Raw genomic sequence first — 21512 nt, forward strand, 5'->3', positions numbered from 1 at the left:
GAATTGTTCTCTTTCTTCAGCTTGTTTCCTCCTCTCGTTCTTCATCTCTCATCTCCCTCGCTTCTCTCCTCACTCATTCCCCTTCCTCCTTCCCTTCTTCCTTCCTTCCTTTCCTCGCGCTTCACCCTCCTCTCCTCGTCGCCCGTTCGCCCCCACAATGCACCGCGTTCACTCGTTGGATCATGGACCAAAGCGGTAAGCAAAATGTCCAGTCAAGGCCGATGTGAGCGAACGTATTTCAACTGGTCTATTCTTCCACGCAGCGATAGTTGCTATTATAACAATTCGTCGGCTAAAGACGCACCGTCCTCGCTGTGCGGGGGTTTGCTACGGCCCCGCTTTATCTCACAGAGCAGCGTTAAAGCTAGCATGGTCCGAGTTAGCTCAACACTGGCTAGCAATGGAGTTAAGCTAAATTACTTGTGCTCACGAAAAGTTAACGTTGAGTCTTAAGTGAACACGCAGAGCCGCACGCAGTGTAACAACAGAGTCTGCGCACTCCTCCATTAAACGGTGGACGGTGTGGTGTCCATACACGAGCAAGGAGTCACCTCAACCTGCGACTGAGTTGGGGCGCGAATGCTACACAAACCAATGTTAGCATTAAGCTAGCTGAGATATTGGGCTGTCACAACTAATAACATGTCTTAAGAGTTTATCCTGTAATGTATGAGGCGTCTGTCTTTCTTAACGCATTCGTATTTTCAGGTTGGATTATTCTCTATTGGGTTATAGTCAATATCAAATACCGAACTGGTCACTCAAAGTTACTAGTTACCTTGCAAACTTTAGATGTGTAATTCTTACTCTATATCCCACAGTTCTGTGTTTGAGGATGTGAATATTCTCCAAAACGTGTCCACTCCCTGATATTCCCAGGATCAATGTTGATCTTTTAATCTTTTATTATACTTGTGGATATTGTTATTGTAATTAGTGTGGACAATATGGTCAGTGTTACCCAGTCTGTGTATTTGCACATCCTGACTTCAAGCATCTCTTTCTGAAAGCCTATTCTAAAACTATATCCATATGGGGTATGTTTTATTTTATATATTATTCCACTGGTAATTTAAACTGGACACTAATCATTCACTGCACAAACACAACACCAAATGTCCTGTCGCCAAAGATGGCGTGTCCGTAAAGTCCATATTGCTTAATTTTCTGCAATATTACTTTTAATGTATAGCTACTGAGTGACGTCACCACAAGACTCCCATAAGTCTATTGACTATTGCTACTTTTATTTTTCCACAGACAATGATCTTCAAGGAAGCGACGGCTCTGGGAATTTGGGCGGCCCAGATGTTCGAAGACGAATCCCCATCAAACTCATATCCAAACAGCCCATAAGGAGCAAACCTCCGCCACGCGCCCAAAGACCCAGCAGCAGGCCAACTAAAAGTGAGCCCGGAGAAAATGGTAGGATCATTTTGCAGTTCACCATGCCTTGTGGTGTTTCATTGTGCACCGGTATTTCCCAGTTTAACCACAGACCTTAGTATACATAACTATAAATACAAAGAAATATAAAGAACTTGAATTAAGAAAATAAATATGTCAACATAAATGCAATCTTTTCTGTATGGTTTATACTGTAAACAAAGTTTTCATATCAGCAAATATAAACACAGATGCACACTGGAGATTAAATAGGGTGAACATTTTGTGTCACGGTCATAGTAACAAAAATCCTCACAGTTATCAGTATTATGGCAGCAGTTTTTCCGCTGGTAACTTTGATGCCACGCCAAAGATTTGTGGTCGCCCCAGTGAAACGGGGACAAGGAGAGATCGTTCATGTGAATGAGGCGGTTTGTTGAATTAGTTTAAGAAGAGTGGCAACAAAAGTGTGACTGCAGGGTTTCCAACAACGCTGCATGCAACGCTGTAAAATGATGAGCACCGCTGCTTCAGGATCAGAGCTAAAGCAGCAGTTGATTTGTACCTTGTCTCCTGTCTGAGTGTCCTCCCTCCACCCTCCTGCTGACCTGCACTCACTTTACACTTTAACAATCAACACCAACACAAATCACTAGTTATTAGGATCGGAACAGTACTGAAGTTTACTCTGAGTTTTTTTTATTTGCTCCAGAGTTCATGAGACTCTTGTTTAAACACAGGTTCTCTTATTTAAACACAGGTTCCAAAATTGTGTATGTTCGCAGTTCAACTGCTACACACAACACAAGATGTAACAGGCATCAGGGTTAAACTGACCGGAACAATCCGGATTCATGATCCGACACCATTGACTAATAAGTAAATAAATGTAATGGCCAGGTTGTGTGTGAAGAGCGAAGAAGATGAGCAGGCACACACACACACACACAATCCTAGAGGAAACACTGGAATGCTAACCTAATTCAATCATATCATCCCATCCTGTTTACTGAGCTGGTAAAATATATTCTGTGCCAAATGTTTCATATTTATTCAAGAGCAATTTTTGTTAACAGAGCCAGAGAGTCCATTTTATTTGTTGTTTTTGTTGTGTGTGTGGTGTTATTTATGTTTTCTTGACTGAGGGTATTATAATGTTTGTAATTCTAAGTCAAATGTCTGACTGACTGTTCTTTAGAATTAAAACCCTTGCATTATTATGCTTTAATGTCCTATCAGTGGTATAAAATGGCTTCAAAATGATGACAATAATATAATTTATTGCAATAATTTCTGGGGCATAATTGTTCCGCAAAAATTCCTTCTGACAAACGCAGGCGGTTTTCCCTGCTGGAGGTCACTCTGTGCCGATTATCTGCCCAAATAATCCTGAAGTTTTGCGGCGTTTACCAAATAAACTTTATGCTACAGATTGAGTCGGAGCCTTCCCCCAAACATGTTAGATATTTACGATTCGAGAAATTGGGGATAATGAGCGTAAAAATTGTTTGATATCGCAAGATTCTTTGAGATTTCAAGTCTGTGGAATCGCCACTGTGAAATAGGCACGTGTGTGGTCTAACATTCAGGCCAAATCGTCCAGTGTGTATGTTCTGACAATTATATGATTTTAAAGTCTGTTAAATCTGTCATGTCTGTGGTCTCCCACGTTTTAAAAATCGGTCAAGAGTTGAAAATCCTCTAATGTGCAGCAGCCCAACTAAGTAACTCAAGACTTTTCAATTATTTACTGAACTTTGGACAAATGTAAATATTGATGTCACATAGCTGCACTGGAAAATCCAACAGAAGAAGTAAATAAACCGGTTTATGCAGTAGTGTTTTCTCTACCATTGTCTAAAAAGAAACCAAGAAAAAAACCTAATTTCTGTTTACTTGTGTCATTTCAGCTCAGTGTAAGTGTCTATTGCTTTATGTTGTCATTCAGTGTCGAATTTGTCTCTGCTGTGTGTGTGTTTCAATCCTTAATTAGCGTCATTTAGGATTGAAACAGTACAACTAACTGTCAGGAATTTTATCAGGGTATACCATGGCACCAGTTACCTTTTCCTTCCTAATACGGATATATGCAAAAGGCTTGTATCAGCTGATTTTTATCGGCCAAAAGATAAATAAGAAACAACAGAAAGTTCAATGAAGCATATAGTTTCTGTTGACACTGGCAGAGGCCAAGATCAGCACTTTAAGTTACATTTGAGGCTGGAGCTACGGTGGTGGTGGTTTTGTTAATGTTCCTTAGTCCGTGTTGATGAGAGTTTGAAGTTTTACCTCATGTCCTCTTTGCCAATGCAGTGTTTCCTCTCTGCCATAAGTCATCATGACACTGACATAGGCTCAATTCTTACATACTGTGATTGCAAAATTCTGTCTGTAATAACAGACGTTAACAAGGATCATTGTAGTACTCCTTGTTTTACTTGGGGTTCCCTCTCCTGGTGAACCATAGGTCTGTGACGGTATGTGAATTTATTTTTAAAAAAAAAATTGGATAAAACTGTAAACAATTGTTTTTAAACTAGCGTTTTTTCTTTATGTGGTTTGCCAATTACCACCAGGGGGCGCTACTAAATTTCCCATTGTGACAATGGTAGCTGATATAAAGCACAGAGGATCTTACACCATATGATAAGTAATAAGTAATTCATAAAACATTGACTGGTTCTCATTGAATTAGGGAGAAACCAGACAGTCGTGGTTTCTTATAACATAAGTTTAACCATAAACAACAGACACGAGAGGTTCGATAGCATCGTTTTTTAACCCAGAGGAAAGTAAGATTAAGTTAATGTAAAAGGCATTGCAAAAGAATGTTTCAATTCGAGCTTGTTCTTCATTTAACTTTACAGTGTCAGATCTGTATGAAAACATTTTTATTGCAATGTTTAATAAACCTTTTAAAACACCAAGTGACTTGGTGAAGAAGGGTGGCTTGCCCAAAATGTCTGTGACAATTAAGTCTAGTTTGAGGGCTCTCCAATTCTGTTTAAATAGTTACTCCCCACGATTTTATTGTTATTACTGTGAGTTGATCATCTTATATCTTTATACTACAATTGGTTTCGCCTGATAAATCTCCTGTTCTTTTTTTAAGTAAACATCATTAACACCTGTGTCTTGTGTTTCACAGATAACTTTGGCTTCAAGCAAGAGGACAGGTTTGACTGCGGTGCTAAATCTGGAGATGTGTTTGCAACTCAGAGGAGATATCCCCAGCCACTGTTTTGGGATTATAAGGTACATCCCACAGAATGATCAGACTCAACACACCTTTTCAGACAGAGGTTAACCAACACACCTTTTCAGACAGAGGTTAACCAACACACATTTTCATTACTATTCCACAGTAAGTAAGCGGTGATGCACATCCAGACAATCACAACACATGTCCTCATATAAGTCTGGTTGTAGTAATCTTCCCATTACCCTAGGATGTGGGGAATAAAAAGACTCAGTCATAAAGAATGAGCAGATAGAAAAGTGCATGGATTATATTTACAGTATTTTAGGGTGCTCTAATGAAAAGTATATGTTAATCCCATTTTTTAATCATTTTCCAACAGTTGCATTTGATTGGAGAAAGGGATGAAGTACCGATTCACTTCTGTGACAAATGTGGTCTCCCTATCCAGCTGTATGGGCGGATGGTATGTACATGTTAATGTGACCATTGTCCGCAGAATGTTTTTCTTAGAGAACTGCTGATTGCTTACCTGTTGAATTGTTAACTCCACAGATCCCCTGCAAACATGTTTTCTGCTACGACTGTGCTTTGCTTCATGAAAAGAAAGGAGACAAGATGTGCCCAGGGTGAGACATTTCTACTTTGTTGTGTTTATGCGTGGTGGTGAATAATGGAATTCATTATTACTCTTATTTTGAAAAACATTTACGAAACCTGTTTTTGCTGCATTTAGCTTGAAGTAATGTGTAGCCTTTATGATTGTAGCTCTTCAGATGCGTTTGTGTAACTCCCGCTTTTTGACACTAATGCTTTGTCACTGTGTCCACCAGCCTCACCCTCTACAGCTGCACAGATCCAGTGCAGCGCATCGAGCAGTGCCAGCGTGGTTCGCTCTACATGTGCAGTGTTGTGCCGGGATGTAAGCGCACCTACCTGTCCCAGCGTGACCTGCAGGCCCATGTTAACCACCGCCACCTGAGGGCAGCCAAGTCGTCCTCAGGCCGCCAGGAGCCCTTGCACCTCGGCCTGTCATCTGACGTCCCTGATCGTTTCCGTGTGCCTCCACCTCACTTATCCAAGAACCATGTTCATCTCCCTAACCCACTCCAGCATGGCGGCCATGACCCCTACAGCCAGCCACCCCCGCCCTCTGCTCACGATGCCCCGCCCCCATCGTCTGCTTTAGGTCCTGAGACATTCCGCATCGCTACGGTAACGACTCGGAAACACAGCAATCTCATCACTGTGCCCATCCAAGATGACTCCTCTTCCTCCCGTGAGCCCCACTCTGGTGGGCTAGGCCCCGGTCAGCCACCCCACCACCACCCTGGGGACTATCCCGGCCAGCCACCTGTTGTGTCCCACTCCCACCACATGATGGCGCCACCGCAGCAGCACTTTGGCCCCCCGCCTCCCCCTCCTCCTCCCATCAGCCACCCAATGCAGCATCCGCCCCAGGCCTCTGGGACGCCACACATGGTGTACAACCAGGCCCCTCCTCCCCCCATGTCCACAGCTCCACCACCAATCACGCCCCCACCAGGGCACATTATGCCCCCTTATATGAACCACCCGCCCCCAGGACCTCCACCACAACACAGTGGCCCTCCCGTCAACGCCCCTCCACCTCATCATTACAACCCCAACTCAATGCAGCAGTTCCCTGAAGACCAGGGCACCCTCAGTCCCCCGTTCAGCCAACCAGGAGGGCTCAGCCCTGGGATGTGGCCTGCTCCGAGAGGACCCCCACCTCCACGGATGCAGGGTCCTCCTCCCCAGGGCCAGATGCCTGGTCCACACCACCCAGATCAGGGCCGCTACCGGCCGTACTATCAGTAAACTGCCAACTGAATGAATAGGCAACAGTCTGTGTCATTCTGTTCCACACCACTTGTCTGAATAATGTGATAGTAAACCTCAGGGTTACAGGACGTAGAAGCTTCGTTTTGATAATACTGCCCAGAAACAAATGTGTATGCTGTGCACATTTTAGTTAACTGTACTGAACCTCCCACTGAGCATACTGCAGACTTGGAAGAGCAAGAATGTCCCCTTTTTAATAGCTTATATTTCTGTATATATGTCAGCTGAGTTAATGCATATGTACTGTTCAATGAAAGATGTTAAATATGTCTCAATAAATTTTTAACGGCAGATTTCAATCTCATCTTTGCTCTATTGACACAAATAGTTCTATTGACTAACAGTTAATATTTAATAATGTATAAAGTTAAGATGATTATATGATATTTGAAGGATATGAGAAGCAATACATGGAGTTCACATCTCGTGAAAACTAGTATTACCTAGTTAGTCAATGTATGTAACCCTCCAGACATTTTGTCCTGTGGCTACACCTGGTGGTCGTCTTTATCTGTGGTTTCCAACAATTTTCGACTGTGACCCCATAAAATGGCTTGTAACTTCATATCAAAGGATGGTATTTAAATGTCTGCACCACCCAAACCAAAGTGAAAATTTCTTCTCAGATTGTTATTTAATGATGGACCAGAGGAGGTTTTTAAGTTATTTACAAAATAAAAGATCGTACAGGAACTCTGAAAAAAGAAACTTGATTTTGTGCAGCACAAATGTTTTCTCTGCTTTGCTACCATGCCAGGGAAACATTGTCATAAAGGTTAATCGTCCCTGAAATTAAGTGTTTTGTTTATTTACAAAAAAACTGACTTCAGATTGATACTCAAATATGTCGACAAGGTCTTTTTTTCTGTCTGGTGCTGAACAAAGTACAAAACAAGATTATTTCCTGTCCTTTTATCAGAGATTAATTAACATCAAAGCAGCTGTTTACAGTTCTGTTTATCTTGACTTATAGATTTAGCTTGTGTTCAGAGGAATTTGAAATTCTAAGGACAGTGTTAAACCCCTCTGGATGTCCAATGCAACACATCTGAAGTATGTAAGATGTATTATTTGGCCATTATTTACACAGGGTTGGTTAGTTGAACATCAACACAATAAGCTAAAATGAAATCAGAAACACATGTACAAATATTTGAAGTAAACCGTAACAAGTCCCATTACAACAAAGTCTGCATGATTTAAAGAACATGAACATTTTCAATAGACCTTTACTAGACATAGAACATTGCATAGAGGTGATATAGTGAGTAATGACAGTAGATTAAAGTGGGACAGTGGTAAACAGCATTTTGTTGTGATTTGTTGACGATGAATATCCTTCATGAGTGGATGTTCCTGAACTCTTCTACAGTTTGGTATCTGATATCTATAATTAAAAAAAGAAAACAGAATTATTTGTGAAGCATTATACCTGCTTTGACTGTAATTGTGTAGCTCTTATTTTAATGCCACAACAGAAGCTATTCATATTTATTTATTTAAATGTTATATGAAACTGTCATTCCCCCTTTATGTGCATGAACCCCAACACGCCCCAACCAAATCACTTACACCCTAACCCTCACAACATTAAGTTAATTATAATGAGAAATTAAGTGCTTTATAGTTTATGCTCTGTTATAATTGTGGGTTCAGGGATTAATCAGGCTACTTAATAGAAAAGGATGTAAAATCCTTGAAGTGAGAATGAGACTTTTTTATTTACCACCCAGCCTTTACTCTTGTCGTCCTTGTGTTTTTCAAGCACGTGCAGCATGGCGTCATGAAGGGTCGGGAAGAACATGGAGGTCCGAATCTCATCGTCGAAGAACATGCACATGTGTAGCATCTCCAGGATGTACACTGTGGACACAGGCGAGAGGTCAGTGAAAGGGGCTCGATGGGGGTTCAGTGTCGGGGGAGCTTCAACATGTGGGTATAATGCAATCAGGGTTCTGCTACTGACCCACAGCTGCCTCAGAGGTGGAGTATGGGTACCTGTATGTACCGGCAACATTCACCTCATGCTGTTGGTGTCCTCACTGATTTGATCATTTAAGAAGAAGTGCTTTTAATGCACTTTAATAAACTCACCGTCACATGACACGATGTAAACTTCCACATCGATTCGGATGAACTCTTTGAGACCCTGCAGGGGATAACAGCGATAAACAGAAGGTTGTAAAATCATGGGTAACACAGGAACAATACAACCGCTGTCACTCATTATTCTATTATGTTCATTATAATCAATTCAATTTGATTTGATTTGTACAGTGCCAAATCCCAACATACATTATCTCAAGGCACTTTATATATAAAGATGTCCAAGAGTTCCCACAACGAACAACGAGAGTTCCATTCTTAGTTCGTCAGATACAATATCTAACCCTGTTTACCGATCTGCTCTCTTTAGCAGAACTACAGCAATGGAAAGTAACTGAGTACAGTTACTCAAGTACTGTGAGTACTCTGAGGTTCTTATACTTTACTCAAGCATTACTGTTAAGTTACTTTGTACTTTCTACTCTCAAGAGACCCAAAGATTTAAAATGATCTAATAAAAAGCATCAGATCAGTAAAAGCAGATCAGAGAAAAGTTAAAAAACAGTAATACTTTGAAATATTAAGATAAACAGAATATCTTCTGCTGCTGCTTCATATCGAAAAGGTTTTTTTATTTTCAAGCAACAACAGAAAATTCTGCCAATATTCACTATGATTAGAGACATTTCTGTCATATCCACACAGCAACATAAAGACGTCTTTCAGGACTTATTAATATGAGTGCAGCTGCCACATTATCAGTGTTTTCCCTCTTTACCACTTTGAGTCCTTTCAGAGCAGAGATGTCCAGGAAGGAGACAGCGGAGAAGTCCAGGATCAGGCTGTGGAGGTCCACTCTGGGAACACTGATGTTGTTGGGAAGCTCGGCATTCCAGTCCATCCGGAATGGAAGGCCCTTGAGGTCAGCGGGCTGATCCATCTCCTCCTTGTTCACGCAAGACTCATCAGTTGTTTCGCTAAATAAAACCCTCAAACCTGTCTGTTAGACAAATATATGAAAGTAAGCCTTGAGCTTGTTGAGGAAACAATTTATCTACAATAATATTTTACTTTTCTTCAGCACGCTTGAGTTTTAGGCCTCACCTCTCTACTGTGATTATCATTTTCCTGCAATAGTTTCTTGATTTTCCTGAGTGCCTTGTTCCTCTTCCTCAGAACTCTCAAGGGGTTGAATCCAACCTGGAACAGGAGTACAGTACAGTACAGTGCAGTGCAGTGCAAGGCTTACAGTATACTCCCTGAGAAATACTGAAACAGAGCGAGACGAATCGTACATACGGCTTCTATGAGCTTTTCCCTGAAGAACTCTATGTTGGCAAAGAAGATAGGGGAGGGTATCCTGAAGATTCTTACTCCCCTTGGTTCGAATATCTGAGAAGAAAAGGAGTATGATTTTAATTCAGTTGACAATAATGACATTAAATGAAAACACAAAAAGCAACTAGCAGCTTACATGCAGGTAGTCTTTGCGATCCCTGTAGAGGTCAGTGCCAGAGATGTTCGCCAAGACAGAACAGCGGGGACTAGAGAGACATGAAGACATTAACATTGTTCTGTGTGGGTCAGGATGTGGAATCCATGAAGACACAGTAACCCTTAAAAAAGTGAACAGATTGTTATTAAAGCTAATTTTTTGTCTCTCAGATCATCGCCAAGATGAGTCTGGTGATTTGTGAATCAGATCAATACTCAGCACTGCTCTAATTGGCACTGAGAGGTGTGATGAAGTCTGATGACAGGTATGGTTTGACCCAAAGCTCTGTCGTAAATCACACCCTGATTCACTAGTCGCCATGTGATAGAGTCTCAGTCATGTTTCTAACAGTCTTTTTTGTTTTAAGCACCAGCATGAGGATAACTAGATGGCGGGTAGACGTAGGAGAAACTCCACAGAAAGTCCGGAGCATCCAGAGTTAGTGCATGTCTGAAAGCAGCTGAAGTGTACAGGAGAACCTACGGTGGACTTTAGGTAATGTAACAACGCAATAGAGCCTCTCTTGAGTCAGTGTTTGGTTTGTCCATTCTGGGCTACTGTAGAAACATAACAGTGCAACATGGAGGATCCTGTAGAGGAGGATCTGCTCCTGATGAAGATATAAAGGGCTCATTCTAAGGTTTAAAAAAAAAAAAAATCTTAGTGTCAGTTGATTATACAATGAAAACCTAATTAAGAATATTATATTAAATTTCCACCAATAGATCCCCCTAAATACAACACACTGGTCCTTTAAATCTGGTGTAAGGTCTCGACCTCACTATGTAAAGTGCCTTGAAATAATGTATGTTGTGTTTTGAGGCTATACAAATACAATAAAACTGAATTGAATTCAATGAAAGTGACCACATAGGGATTTTCGTCAACTATAATAAATTCAAGATTTTCTCATTATTTCCTACGTAATGTCAGTTTGCATATTAACAAACTGACGTCAGATGCCATGAAATGTGTCCTTACAACTGAGTCCTGAAGACAACAGTGATCAGCTCCACCCCCAGGCCCACCGCCAGACCAAGATCCAGGCCGAGCAGGATGGCACCCAGGCACGTCGCCACCCACACCACCTGCAGGAAAAAAAACTGAAGTCAAACACCAACACAGAGCAGACTATATGGCAAGAAAATAACCAAATAAATGAGACGTTGCACTCTATAAATAAATGTACATTTTGGAATTACTGAATGCCTACAAATTCTGGTTTGTCCCTCCTCCACAGGTACGGGATCTCTCTGAACTGCATCAGCATGCCCTTCAAGTTCACGATCACCAAGGCCCCCAGGACAGACTGCAGTCAAACAGAATATTAAAGGTGTGTATAAGGAAACAAATCTATGCACCTTAGGACTTATAGATATACAATCACAAGAAAATCTTATCCCATAAAAGAATCAGTGTGACAGGAAAAAATTAAAAAAGATTCTGCCCAACTAAGTGATATAAAACAGATTTGATTTGCTGCGTCTTTCACATTAGTCAAAATTGCTCCAGAGAGTTGACTTCTGTTCTGGATCAATTGGATCACAGAAATCTGTTTTGCTCTTTTTAAAATGTGGTCTCAGTGCTGATAGTGGATCAAACTGCACCACAAACATCCTGAAATAAACTTTGAAGACATCGGGATAATTTCGCAGCTCCTTGATCAGAAGATAAAATTCCACTTGTTCCCGAAGGCTTCTTGGGATTGGATGGACCCAATGTTTTCTTTTTAAAAGAAGTGAGAGGAACAGAAAACCATCCTAAAAAAACACTATATCTCCTACTAGAAAAATAAAATATATTCTCACCTTGGGAAGTGGCTCTAACAGGAACCCAAGTTGCAAAGTTACAATCATTGCCATCATGGCCGAGATCAACCCTGCAATCTGCATTTGTAAAAAAAAAAAAAAAAGTTAATATTTCATTTTAAGATGGCTGTGAAAGATGAGAATGTGATATAAACCAGACTGTAAAGTGACAGTTTCGATCAAATGTTTTGGAGACAAAAAACATTTTGAAGGTGGTGGTATCGTAAAAAGTTTGACGCCAGGAGAGAGAAGCTGTAAATGGTGAGGTTTGTTTTCTGACCTGTGTTCTGCCTCCTGAGCTCTCCTGCACGGCCGTCCTGGAGAGGGCTGTGCTCGCCGCAAATGACCTGAAGCTTGCGCCGAATATGTTGCTAACCCCGAAAGCAATGAGCTCCTGCGATGGAACAATTGGAACTGATTGAAATGTTTATCACATTTTGTTTGACCCGCTTTTAAAAGCATATCCACGTAATTTTACATCTTCATAATCAAAATTATGAGGCTTATGCTTGTCGTCACATTGTATTAGTAACCAATTAAAACAATTTCCTTGATAGACAGGGATTTTATATATAACTCACCTGGTTCCCGTCAATGGTGTAATCATGTTTGATAGAGTAGACTTTGGCCACAGAGAAGGCAACAGCAAACCCGACTATGGCTATAGGGAAGGCCTCCACAGCACTTTCCTGGAAGACCTCTATACTGGGAGCAATCGGAGTCTCATACCTGAAAGATAGTCGTGCATTTAAATGACCGGGATTATCTGATGGAACAGCAGCAAGTTTGTATCGAGAACTTGAAACTTACCCGCTAACCATCGCGCCAACAACATCAACATTGAATCTCTCCTGAAAGTTGAAGCCGTACGATATTCCACAAGCTATGATTGTCTGTGTGAAGAGAAAAAGACACCTGAGAGTTGGGTCGACACATTGACCACTGGCAGCTATTGCCATTCATTCATCCTGGGGGGGGAAATCTACTTGTGGAGACCTGGAACTTGCTTTAAATTAGTTTCTTTAGCAAACACTTGGAATTTTCAGAAGCTTGATTGAAACTCGTGTCATCAATATTCAGGGGTTTGGTTGATGATAAACCAACCCAGGAAACACAATGGCCAGTGGTAATAGAAGAGTTCAGCATGAACTGAAACCTACGCTTGAGTATTAGGGCCATACTAAAGAATTTGAGAATAATTTTATAATGTTACGAGAATAAAGTTGTAATTGTATTTAAAGAATAAAGTCGTAATTAAAAAAAAACAGTCATAATATTACGAGAATAAAGGAAAAAACGAATTTTTGGGGAAATAAAAAGCAAGGTGAGCCCATGCTTGCTGGAGTTTCAGTCCTGGATCCAAAACTATTCATCTCTTTGTTTCTAGAGAAAGTATGAAACCCCATTGAATAACATGCACTTTGCAGTTGACCACTGTCAAACATTTCCACCTCCGACATGGATAGCTTGACCGCAGTGCAAAAGAGGCAAAGTCCTGTCTGTGTAGCTGTTTCTTTGGAATAGACACTGTTTCTTGCACAATTCTCTGCAAAGTCCTGATACCTATGATAATGTGGTGCTGATTTGAGACCTATACTAAAGTATAACTTAACAAGAAGCTCCACATGCCCTGTAAAATACACACACCCTAAAATTATCCCAATCCTAATGTTCCTAATCCTAAAAATTCCGTTTGAAGTTGTCTTGTCGATACAAGACAGCTTCAAACTGAATTTTATTATATTGTACTGGTGCGGTGACCATAAAGTTATTTGATTTTATCTTATCACGACTTGTGCTCGTATAATCCAACCTTAGAGTTTTCAAATGTGTGCTGTGGTTTGGAAATTTAAAGTATTATGAAATGTACTTGAAGGCTTCCCTCACCATGATAACCTCGATGGGGATAGGCACTGGAAGTTTGGCTTTGTATTTGTCATTCAGCTCCTTCACAATGAACACAATCACCATGATCACGATGGTCATCACCAGGTCACAGATGTTGGTGGAGGTGATCTGGTCAAAGATCTTCTCCAGAGTCTGTATAAAAGAAGTAACAACATTTAGTTCAGCTGGAGAATGATTACACTCATCAACACTCAGCAACAGTTTTGCCGATTTTTCCTCAGGAGAGAAATCATTGGCTCCTCAACGAATGAGATTCAGGATGTTGGAAACAAACAGTTTGCATATAAAAACATTAAATTCATTCTCTTGCTCTGCTGCACGTTGAATCAATGGCACGCAGCTCTTACACTACAAGATGTTTATTAGCAAGTTTAGATTAAAGTTCCCGTTACCGTTGTACAGAGCCATTCTATCTGTTTCCACCTTGTTTCCAGTCTTTTTGCTTGGCTGGGCTAACTTCATATTTAATGGTCAAGACATAAGAGTGGCGTCCATCTTCCCCTCTAACTTTTGACAACAAAAGCATATTCACGATATTGTCGAACCAATCCTCTCTGACAGGACACTGTGTTGGAATAAGCTCACCCCTTTATTGTTTTAAGATAAGATAAACTGGTTTGTTAGTTGTTTATTAAAGTTGTGGTCATTCTAGCCACTAAACTAAATTGCTCCTCTCACTGAAATCTCTGTTTTTTCTTCATCTGATAAGAATTCTTCATAAGAACTGCTGGCATATTTAATGCTTTAATCTGTCCTCTCTCCCTTGTCTTTGTTATTCGCCTATACAGCCTGAATGATGAAAACATTAGTGGTCAACCTCCATTGCTTTCAACTGGACTTGCTGACTTACATATATGATGGAGAGTGGCCCGCTTAGGCCTGGCACGATCAACCCCAACACAAACTTGAGCTGGGACACCAGGATGTGGACAGCAGCTGCTGTGGTGAAGCCAGACACCAGCGTGTCTGACAGGTACACAACGATGAAGCCCACCTGCAGAACACCCATGGCAAGCTGCACGAGACAGAAACACGGAGAGAAAAGAGGCTTGGTTTGAGGCCATGCGGAATTACTGCCATGTTCTTCAGGAACCACAGAGATGAGTCTACCTGGAAGATCCCCACGAGGAAGGTGACAGAGGAGGCCACCAGGACCCTTTGCTGATCCTGGGTCAGATTTTCAAAGCCTGTGATATTTGCTGACGGTCCATCCACTGGTACCAGACGTGTCACCACGGCGCCTATCATTAGGCTCAGGACTGGAAAGGAGCCTGCAGGGAAAAAGGGTGTGGATGAGTATGAAGACATGCATTGCATATCACTGTCAAAAAGGATATAATAAAACTCCATATACGTTTTATGTCTAACTTTAATTTCTCTCCTTTACTATCAGGAGACTACAATGGCACTCATACCTTCACCAAGAAGTCACCTTATCAAACCACATATAAATTCACTAGACCTGGATTTTTATTTGGATCTGCACCAAAATTGCACACACTCATTAATATCAGCCCTCTAAACATTTATCAAGCTCCATGAATTATTCTCTGAGAAATCAATGAAAATATTGACAAAAGCCCCCTCTCACAATTTAAAAGAAGGTGATAAAAATCCCTGGACCCGCCCCCGATGCGGACCCTCACCAAAATCTTCTTTCTATACTGACATTTTACATAATTTTAGACCAATATAAAAATGAAAAACAAACAGAATCCATCTCTGATATGGCATTTCTTTTTAGTCAAAAGCTATTTATCATCAAGTAACCCCTCTATGGTAACTGAGCACTAAGTGACATACCTACAGAAATGTGTCTTGAGGTACCAAGGAAAAAGTATGTGAGCATGGGGAAGAAAGCTGTGTAGAGTCCGTAGCTTGCAGGCAGCGACGCCAGCAGAGAGAAAGCGAGTCCTGAGTGAGACCAGGGGAATAACAACGAAGACAGAATGAGGTTTGTCATCATTTTTAGGCAAAATAACATTGAAAAAAGACAAATTATAAAGGTTGAAAATAAAATAAAACTTCCAGATTGAACTCTTTTAAGCTGTTAAAGAACAGTTCTTTCATGGTTTTACATAGAGTATGTTTCAAAAGCTATACTACCAGCTCTCCCACAGAATTAGGAATCTTGTATTTGAAGATGAATAGTAAATTGCTCCTCACCTTGCATGATCGCCACCAGTCCCGTGCTGACCCCCGACACCACATCACCCAGCAGCCACTCTCTAACTCTGTAGATCCTCATCCAGCCAATGATGGGCAGGAGAGAGAGGACGGCATTCTTGGCCCGTTTTGAATCACATCTGCTCAAAAACACAAAAGTTGACGATGTGAAATCGGAGACCATGACCCTGATGTCTGTGTGACCAGGGCTCACTTACGTCAGATACTCTCTGACATGGTGCAGGATGGTTTTGTGCACCCTGTGGAGCTCCACATGATCTTCAGCAAGGCTGTCCTCAGAGTACACACATCTGTCCACCAGGTATTGTTTCCTCAAAGTTGCCATCCTCTCATCTCAGACTCTGACACAAAATAGAAGATTGTGGAGATAGATCCCGAAAGGAAACCTTGGCCGTTGCTGCCGTTACAGTGTCTATCTGATCCGTCAACTGAGATCAATTTCATCACTTGGTCCCTTTTGTCTTCACTGTTCAATCATTAACATCTTTGATTCATTGAGATGATATGTCAGAAAGATTTTTATGGTCTTGTTTTTATTGTGGGTTGATAACGATCGAAGCTCTGATTGGTTAGAGAGCTGCACCTCACGCCCAGAGAGCTGGTTACACCCCTTTGATCATTTGCATAGTTTCCTGCAAGTGTCATGAGAAGGCTGAACAGAGACAAGAATCTAAATGACTAAACCAATCGAATAATAAGGAAAAGCAACAGGGAAATGGAAAGACATTTTTCTGATTAATATCTGTTTTCTTAATTCAATTTGTGAGTCCACTTATTTGTTTCTCCTCTTAAACTGCATTTTCCGATAGATTTTTAATTGTCATGATTATTCAATGTATCTTTTAAACCCTATAATGAATGGCTTTTATTTTATTTCAGTAAATCCCTATCTACTGATTAATTGGCGTTTGTCACTTTTTTAATATCCATTAAAAATGTCAAACAAGTTTTCTAACTATTCAATATGTTATAGATTTAGAAAATATTTTTTGAACAAATGTATTAATGTATATTATCATTGTAGAGTTTAGTTGTAGAGTTGATAACCCTTTACCACACAACTTTTTGATGTTCTGATGACATCAAGGTGGGCAACAATGCGTTAAAATTAATTAAAAATGTATCTTAGATATGTAAAGTTGGAAAAAAAGTTTTTCGTGAATGGGACTGTGGATTTTGGATGCACGTGTCTGATGCAATCTTTGAAAAACCTGGATTCAAGAGCACAATGACCAAGGGTCAAGGGCGTATGACAGAAGGAGAGACGGCCCTCACTATGTAACATGTAAATAAAGTACAAGGGAATAATTGTTGTTGGACGTCAGTTTTACCTCAGGTTGGGTCAACATGCATATTTGGTGTTGATGTTGGAGGTGAAGGGAGACTCTCCTTATGTGCTGAAAACCTATAAGAGCTCGATTAACAATTGCTGTAATGCTACACCCTCTTAAAGAATTATCACCAAATTCCCAGTATTAATAATGAAAGTATTATTTTGGGGATTTTGATTTGATTATTTTGTCTTAAGAATTTGTAAATTGTCATTAAATCTAATTATTTAAGGAGATAACATATCTGTGTTCCAAACACTGAAATATGTTGTTTTCTTTTTCATGTTGCTTTCCCTCCCCAAACAGAAAACATTACTTTGAGAACATTTAGTCAAAAAAGATAATTTATTCTCATTATTATGAAAACATACCAATACAGCATGTAAATATATACTGCATCTAAAATCGCAACAAATTCAACATGTACAGTGTAAAAAACAATAATATAGCATTAATTTGTTTCCTTTACATCACAGTAACTACCATATACTAGGTTAACGCTGATTGTCAGATAAATAAAGCCAAGTGCAGTATTTCATTATTCATCGCATCGGTGTATTTTACAGCATGATGTATAAAACAGTTGTTCTTCATGTCTTTGGTTGTTTTGATGGAATTTGTCATCTTCTCATCCAGATGTTAGAACCTGGTTTCTGGATCTGATGCCTGTCAGGGAAAAATGAATTTTTTTAAAGTATTCTTTACATTTGAAACATGTCAAGCTGCAAAAGCTGTATCTTTGGCTTTTTTAATAGGATAGATTAAGCATGAAAGGGGGAGGAGAGAGGAGAAGTGCACTATACAAATTAAAGCTTCTGGCATCTAAGTAAGATGTGAATTTCATATTATTATTGTTATTATTATTATTATTATTAATATTTATAATAATAATAATAATGATAAGATTAATTTTACATTTTATTTCAGTGCCTTTCTAGACACTCAAGTACATCTTACCAAAAATTGTAAATCATCACATGAATAATTAAGAATAAGAAGAAATAAACCAATAAATGAAATAAGTGAAACCGGTATAATATAGTATAATATAGTATAATATAATATACAATATAATACAATATAATATAATATAATATAATATAATATAATATAATATAATAAGTTTTCCTGAAAAAAAACAACTATCAGATTCTTTAAAAATGGATACTTACTTTTCTATCTCGGCTCCTCAAACCGCCTCCAGGGTAGTGAACCGTGACTGACGTCATAATCTGCAGGGCAACATGAAGAGTAAGGTTTTCGGAACATATTTACAGCATATGCAATATATGGACTTTATTCAGATTGAAGCCTCTCCTTCAGATGTTGTGTATTTCACTAAACTGTCCTGTCCTCTTCACCTTGTCGTAGTCAGATTTCTTCTCGGCGGCCTCTGGATGTTTCTCGAGGATGTGCAGCATGGCGTCGTGCAGGGTCAGGAAGAAAATTGATGGCTGAACTTCATCATCAAAAAAGCAACAATCGTGCAGTTTCTCCAGGATGTAAGCTGCAGGTGAGGAAACAAACACAGATTGAAATAAAGATGCTCATGGCGGCTGTATTTAAAAACATGTTTCCGTGTATATAATATGTGAAGCAATTGGGCATAAAGGATTTGGTTTAGTACGTTTTGTTGTAAAAAACCAGTGAGACTTGTGATAGTGATGGACTTGGCACAGATCTGTGTGGATCGAGTCTGGACTTGAAAGTGCTGGTTTCATACTTACGATCACAAGCCACAATGAAGACCTCAACTTCAACCCGGATCAGCTCTTTTAGCAACTGCAAAAACAACCAGTGTAAGATGATTAGAGGAAAGCAGCCTCTCTGAAATAATCCCTACCTTTGATGCTGTGACTCAAAAACTCACCGTTTTGAGCCCTTTCAGAGCAGAGATGTCCAGGAAGGAAACCGCAGCAAAGTCCAGGATGAGGCTGTGGACGTCCACTCTCGGAACAATTATGTTGGCTGGAAGCTCGGCGTTCCAGTCGATCCGGGCAGGAAGGTCCTTGAAGTCGGTCGGCTGGTCCAGCTCCTCCATGGTGCTCTCATCCTCTGATTCCTTGATCGGTCCACAAGAGCTATTGGAGAAGCCTTTCTGTAATGGAAGATATAATTAGTTGTTATAATTAGATAGGTATAATTAATGTTCAACCAGAAATCAATATAGGAAGTACTTTAGATAGATCACATGGGAGGCCTGAGATCTGGGTAATTTAGGTTTCATTAAACATAACCAAAATTTATTGGTGTGTTTTTCATACACCTATGAAGTTTTAATTTGCCCCAAAAAAGCTGGATGTGAAACATGGAAAAGAAAATCTAAACTTTGTATAAAAGGCTGCGGTGGGATAGGTGCTGTATTTATAAAAGCAAAATTCAACAAGGTGCATTGAAATCTGACTGCACTTGGTGGTTTAGTGTTCCCCTCACTGAAGTGCCTGAAAATAAAATGAAAAATAAGGACAAAACCTTTTCGGATCTGTGTTGAGTAATAAGGAGACTGTAACTATCCTTTTATTAATGGTAAATGATAAAATGTCTTTATTCAAATATACATATATATGTATTCAAGCTTTTATTGTCTTCATGACCACTCGAAGCACTTTACAGTACAGTTTGTCCATTCACCCACAAATTCAGTGTCTTGCCCAAGGACACTTCCAATGGAGGAGGAGCTGGGGATTGAACCACTGACCTTCTGGTTAATGGACAGCCCACCTCCTGAGCCACAGCTGCCCAGAGGGAAATAAATAGAAATGTGGAGCCTTATTGGAGAATAAGCACGACCAACTCTTAATGCCAATCAACTAGCTCCTAATATTTGCAGAAGTGAATGGATTTGCATATTTTCAGGATGTTATGTTAAAATTTGCTCTTCATTTGGATGAAACCTGATCTTTGGCTGATATGAAGCTGATACAGGATCATGTCCTTGTTGCAGTATAGGACAAGTGTGTCTCCGCTGTCTTCATTTGTTTCATCCTCTCAAGTCTCTAGGACTCTGATATTCCTAATAGTTTCTAATAATGAATAGTTTACATGTTTAGGTTTGTACTTAAAACAACTGATTGCATATATTTCAAAAACCAAACCAAACAGAGCAAACCCTCAGCTTCTCCACACATCACAGGCCTGGTCCTATCAGGTTCATATAATAACCTCTTTGTAAGCTCAGTGAACTTTGTACCATCTGCTGAGCAAATCCCATCGCGCACCAGACTCTGGTGCAGCTACTGTAAGACTCACGATTAGTGTATTTAAAAACGTAAAGTTTTCTACTGAATTTATTAGTTTTCATTCATTGTATTCTTGTGATATTGACAAGTCTTTTGTGTTGTTTATGGGGTGTACATGTTCACTGCTGACCTGAATAGAGTTTACAGACAAAAACAGGAAACAATAACAATGACTGTATAAAAATGGAATAACTGAAAGCTCAAGGGAAAGTGATGCCAAAGACAAAGTGTGTCATGTTCTTTACAGTAGACACATTTACATGGACACTAACGCTTTCTTTATTAACAGGATTAGACAACATTCTGAATAAGACACTGTCATATAAACAACATTTCCTGATAACCTTAACCAGAATAAAGTCATATTTGGAATAATCTATAATCTGACATCGACATATGGCGGTGATCAACTGCTTGATGAGGTATGCCTTAGGTTTGAGTGTAAACAAGCTAGAAAAATAGAATTGAAGCTTTTATAAAATTATAATGAAAACACTCAAAAAAGTGTATAGAGCAGCATTGTGCATTTATTTCAGGTTGGGGTTTTAAAACTCATGAGATATATGACGTAATGGACGAAATGTTAACAGGAGTCTTAATCAGACTATGCTCTGTAAAATGTAAACAGGAATGTGAACAGACTTTTCCATTCAAAACTGATAAACATCATAATCAAAATAATGTCTTATTCTGATAAAGGTCAATATTATGACCATTATTGGTGTCCATGTAAACGTAGTCGCTGAAAACAAAGTAAAAGTCATTACTTACTGATGTCCACTGCAGGTCACCTGTCTTTAAAAGCCTCCGGATCATCCTGAGGGCTTTATTTCTCTTTCTCAGCACTCTCAGTGGGTTAAATCCAACCTGAGGAGAGATTTGTGTGACGTAAATCACAGGTTCAAGACACAGAATCATGTCAAAGATACAATTTGTTAAGTTCTATAGCCTTTGGTTCTTTTTTACAGCATCCTCTATGTAATTTTCCATTGATTGAGATGCTGTATTGGAAACTGAATTGGTCAAAATAAGGATTTTACATATGAC

At 39.7% G+C, this 21512-nt stretch overlaps 3 protein-coding genes across 4 annotated transcripts in view; 1 reads left to right on the forward strand and 2 right to left on the reverse strand.

Annotated features, from left to right (window-relative positions):
- The first annotated feature begins 74 nt into the window (after positions 1-74).
- On the forward strand, positions 75-6742 carry cbll1 (Cbl proto-oncogene-like 1, E3 ubiquitin protein ligase). Of its 2 annotated transcripts, none has more exons than XM_034578543.1 (6): positions 75-195; positions 1261-1425; positions 4535-4641; positions 4968-5051; positions 5141-5214; positions 5419-6742. In XM_034578543.1, exons 1-6 carry the CDS (start codon positions 183-185, stop codon positions 6425-6427), a joined length of 1452 nt encoding a protein of 483 aa, XP_034434434.1. In that variant the 5' UTR covers positions 75-182; the 3' UTR covers positions 6428-6742. The 2 variants fall into 2 exon arrangements, with proteins under 2 accessions (XP_034434434.1, XP_034434433.1); XM_034578542.1 differs by having other exon boundaries at positions 178-223.
- Positions 6743-7355: 613 nt separating this feature from the next.
- LOC117757404 (chloride anion exchanger-like) lies at positions 7356-16220 on the reverse strand. The gene is made up of 19 exons (XM_034578540.1): positions 16093-16220; positions 15875-16014; positions 15512-15622; positions 14819-14979; positions 14559-14723; positions 13688-13840; positions 12611-12693; positions 12382-12529; positions 12081-12194; positions 11801-11878; positions 11206-11301; positions 10974-11080; positions 9972-10041; positions 9797-9889; positions 9580-9697; positions 9276-9493; positions 8532-8600; positions 8178-8300; positions 7356-7838 (listed from the first exon to the last, which is right to left on the reverse strand). The coding sequence occupies exons 1-19, from the start codon at positions 16218-16220 to the stop codon at positions 7818-7820; spliced, it is 2196 nt and encodes a 731-aa protein (XP_034434431.1). The 3' UTR covers positions 7356-7817.
- A 1344-nt stretch (positions 16221-17564) lies between these two features.
- The window catches only part of LOC117757109 (chloride anion exchanger-like), a 31720-nt gene continuing 27772 nt past the window's right edge, over positions 17565-21512 (reverse strand). The window contains exons 16-21 of the mRNA XM_034577880.1: positions 21237-21332; positions 19097-19324; positions 18954-19008; positions 18588-18733; positions 18399-18458; positions 17565-17892 (exon numbers count right to left, since the gene is read on the reverse strand). Of these exons, the coding sequence (XP_034433771.1) occupies positions 17866-17892; positions 18399-18458; positions 18588-18733; positions 18954-19008; positions 19097-19324; positions 21237-21332 (612 nt within the window). The 3' untranslated portion in view covers positions 17565-17865. The remainder of the gene's footprint in view (positions 17893-18398; positions 18459-18587; positions 18734-18953; positions 19009-19096; positions 19325-21236; positions 21333-21512) is intronic.

Source organism: Hippoglossus hippoglossus, chromosome 23 (genome assembly GCF_009819705.1).
Source record: "Hippoglossus hippoglossus isolate fHipHip1 chromosome 23, fHipHip1.pri, whole genome shotgun sequence".
In the NCBI taxonomy this organism is placed as follows: Eukaryota; Metazoa; Chordata; class Actinopteri; order Pleuronectiformes; family Pleuronectidae; genus Hippoglossus; species Hippoglossus hippoglossus.

Excerpts from the sequence above, each read along its gene's own strand:
- cbll1 (XM_034578542.1), top strand. Across the intron at positions 5,052-5,140 it reads TCCAGCTGTATGGGCGGATG|ATCCCCTGCAAACATGTTTT; the intron begins GTATGTACATGT and ends TTAACTCCACAG. Across the intron at positions 5,215-5,418 it reads GGAGACAAGATGTGCCCAGG|CCTCACCCTCTACAGCTGCA; the intron begins GTGAGACATTTC and ends TGTGTCCACCAG.
- LOC117757404 (XM_034578540.1), bottom strand. The coding sequence starts at position 16,220 with ATGGCAACTTTGAGGAAACAATACCTGGTGGACAGATGTGTGTACTCT. Across the intron at positions 16,015-16,092 it reads CATGTCAGAGAGTATCTGAC|ATGTGATTCAAAACGGGCCA; the intron begins GTAAGTGAGCCC and ends GTTTTTGAGCAG. Across the intron at positions 12,694-13,687 it reads TCCCCATCGAGGTTATCATG|ACAATCATAGCTTGTGGAAT; the intron begins GTGAGGGAAGCC and ends CTCTTCACACAG.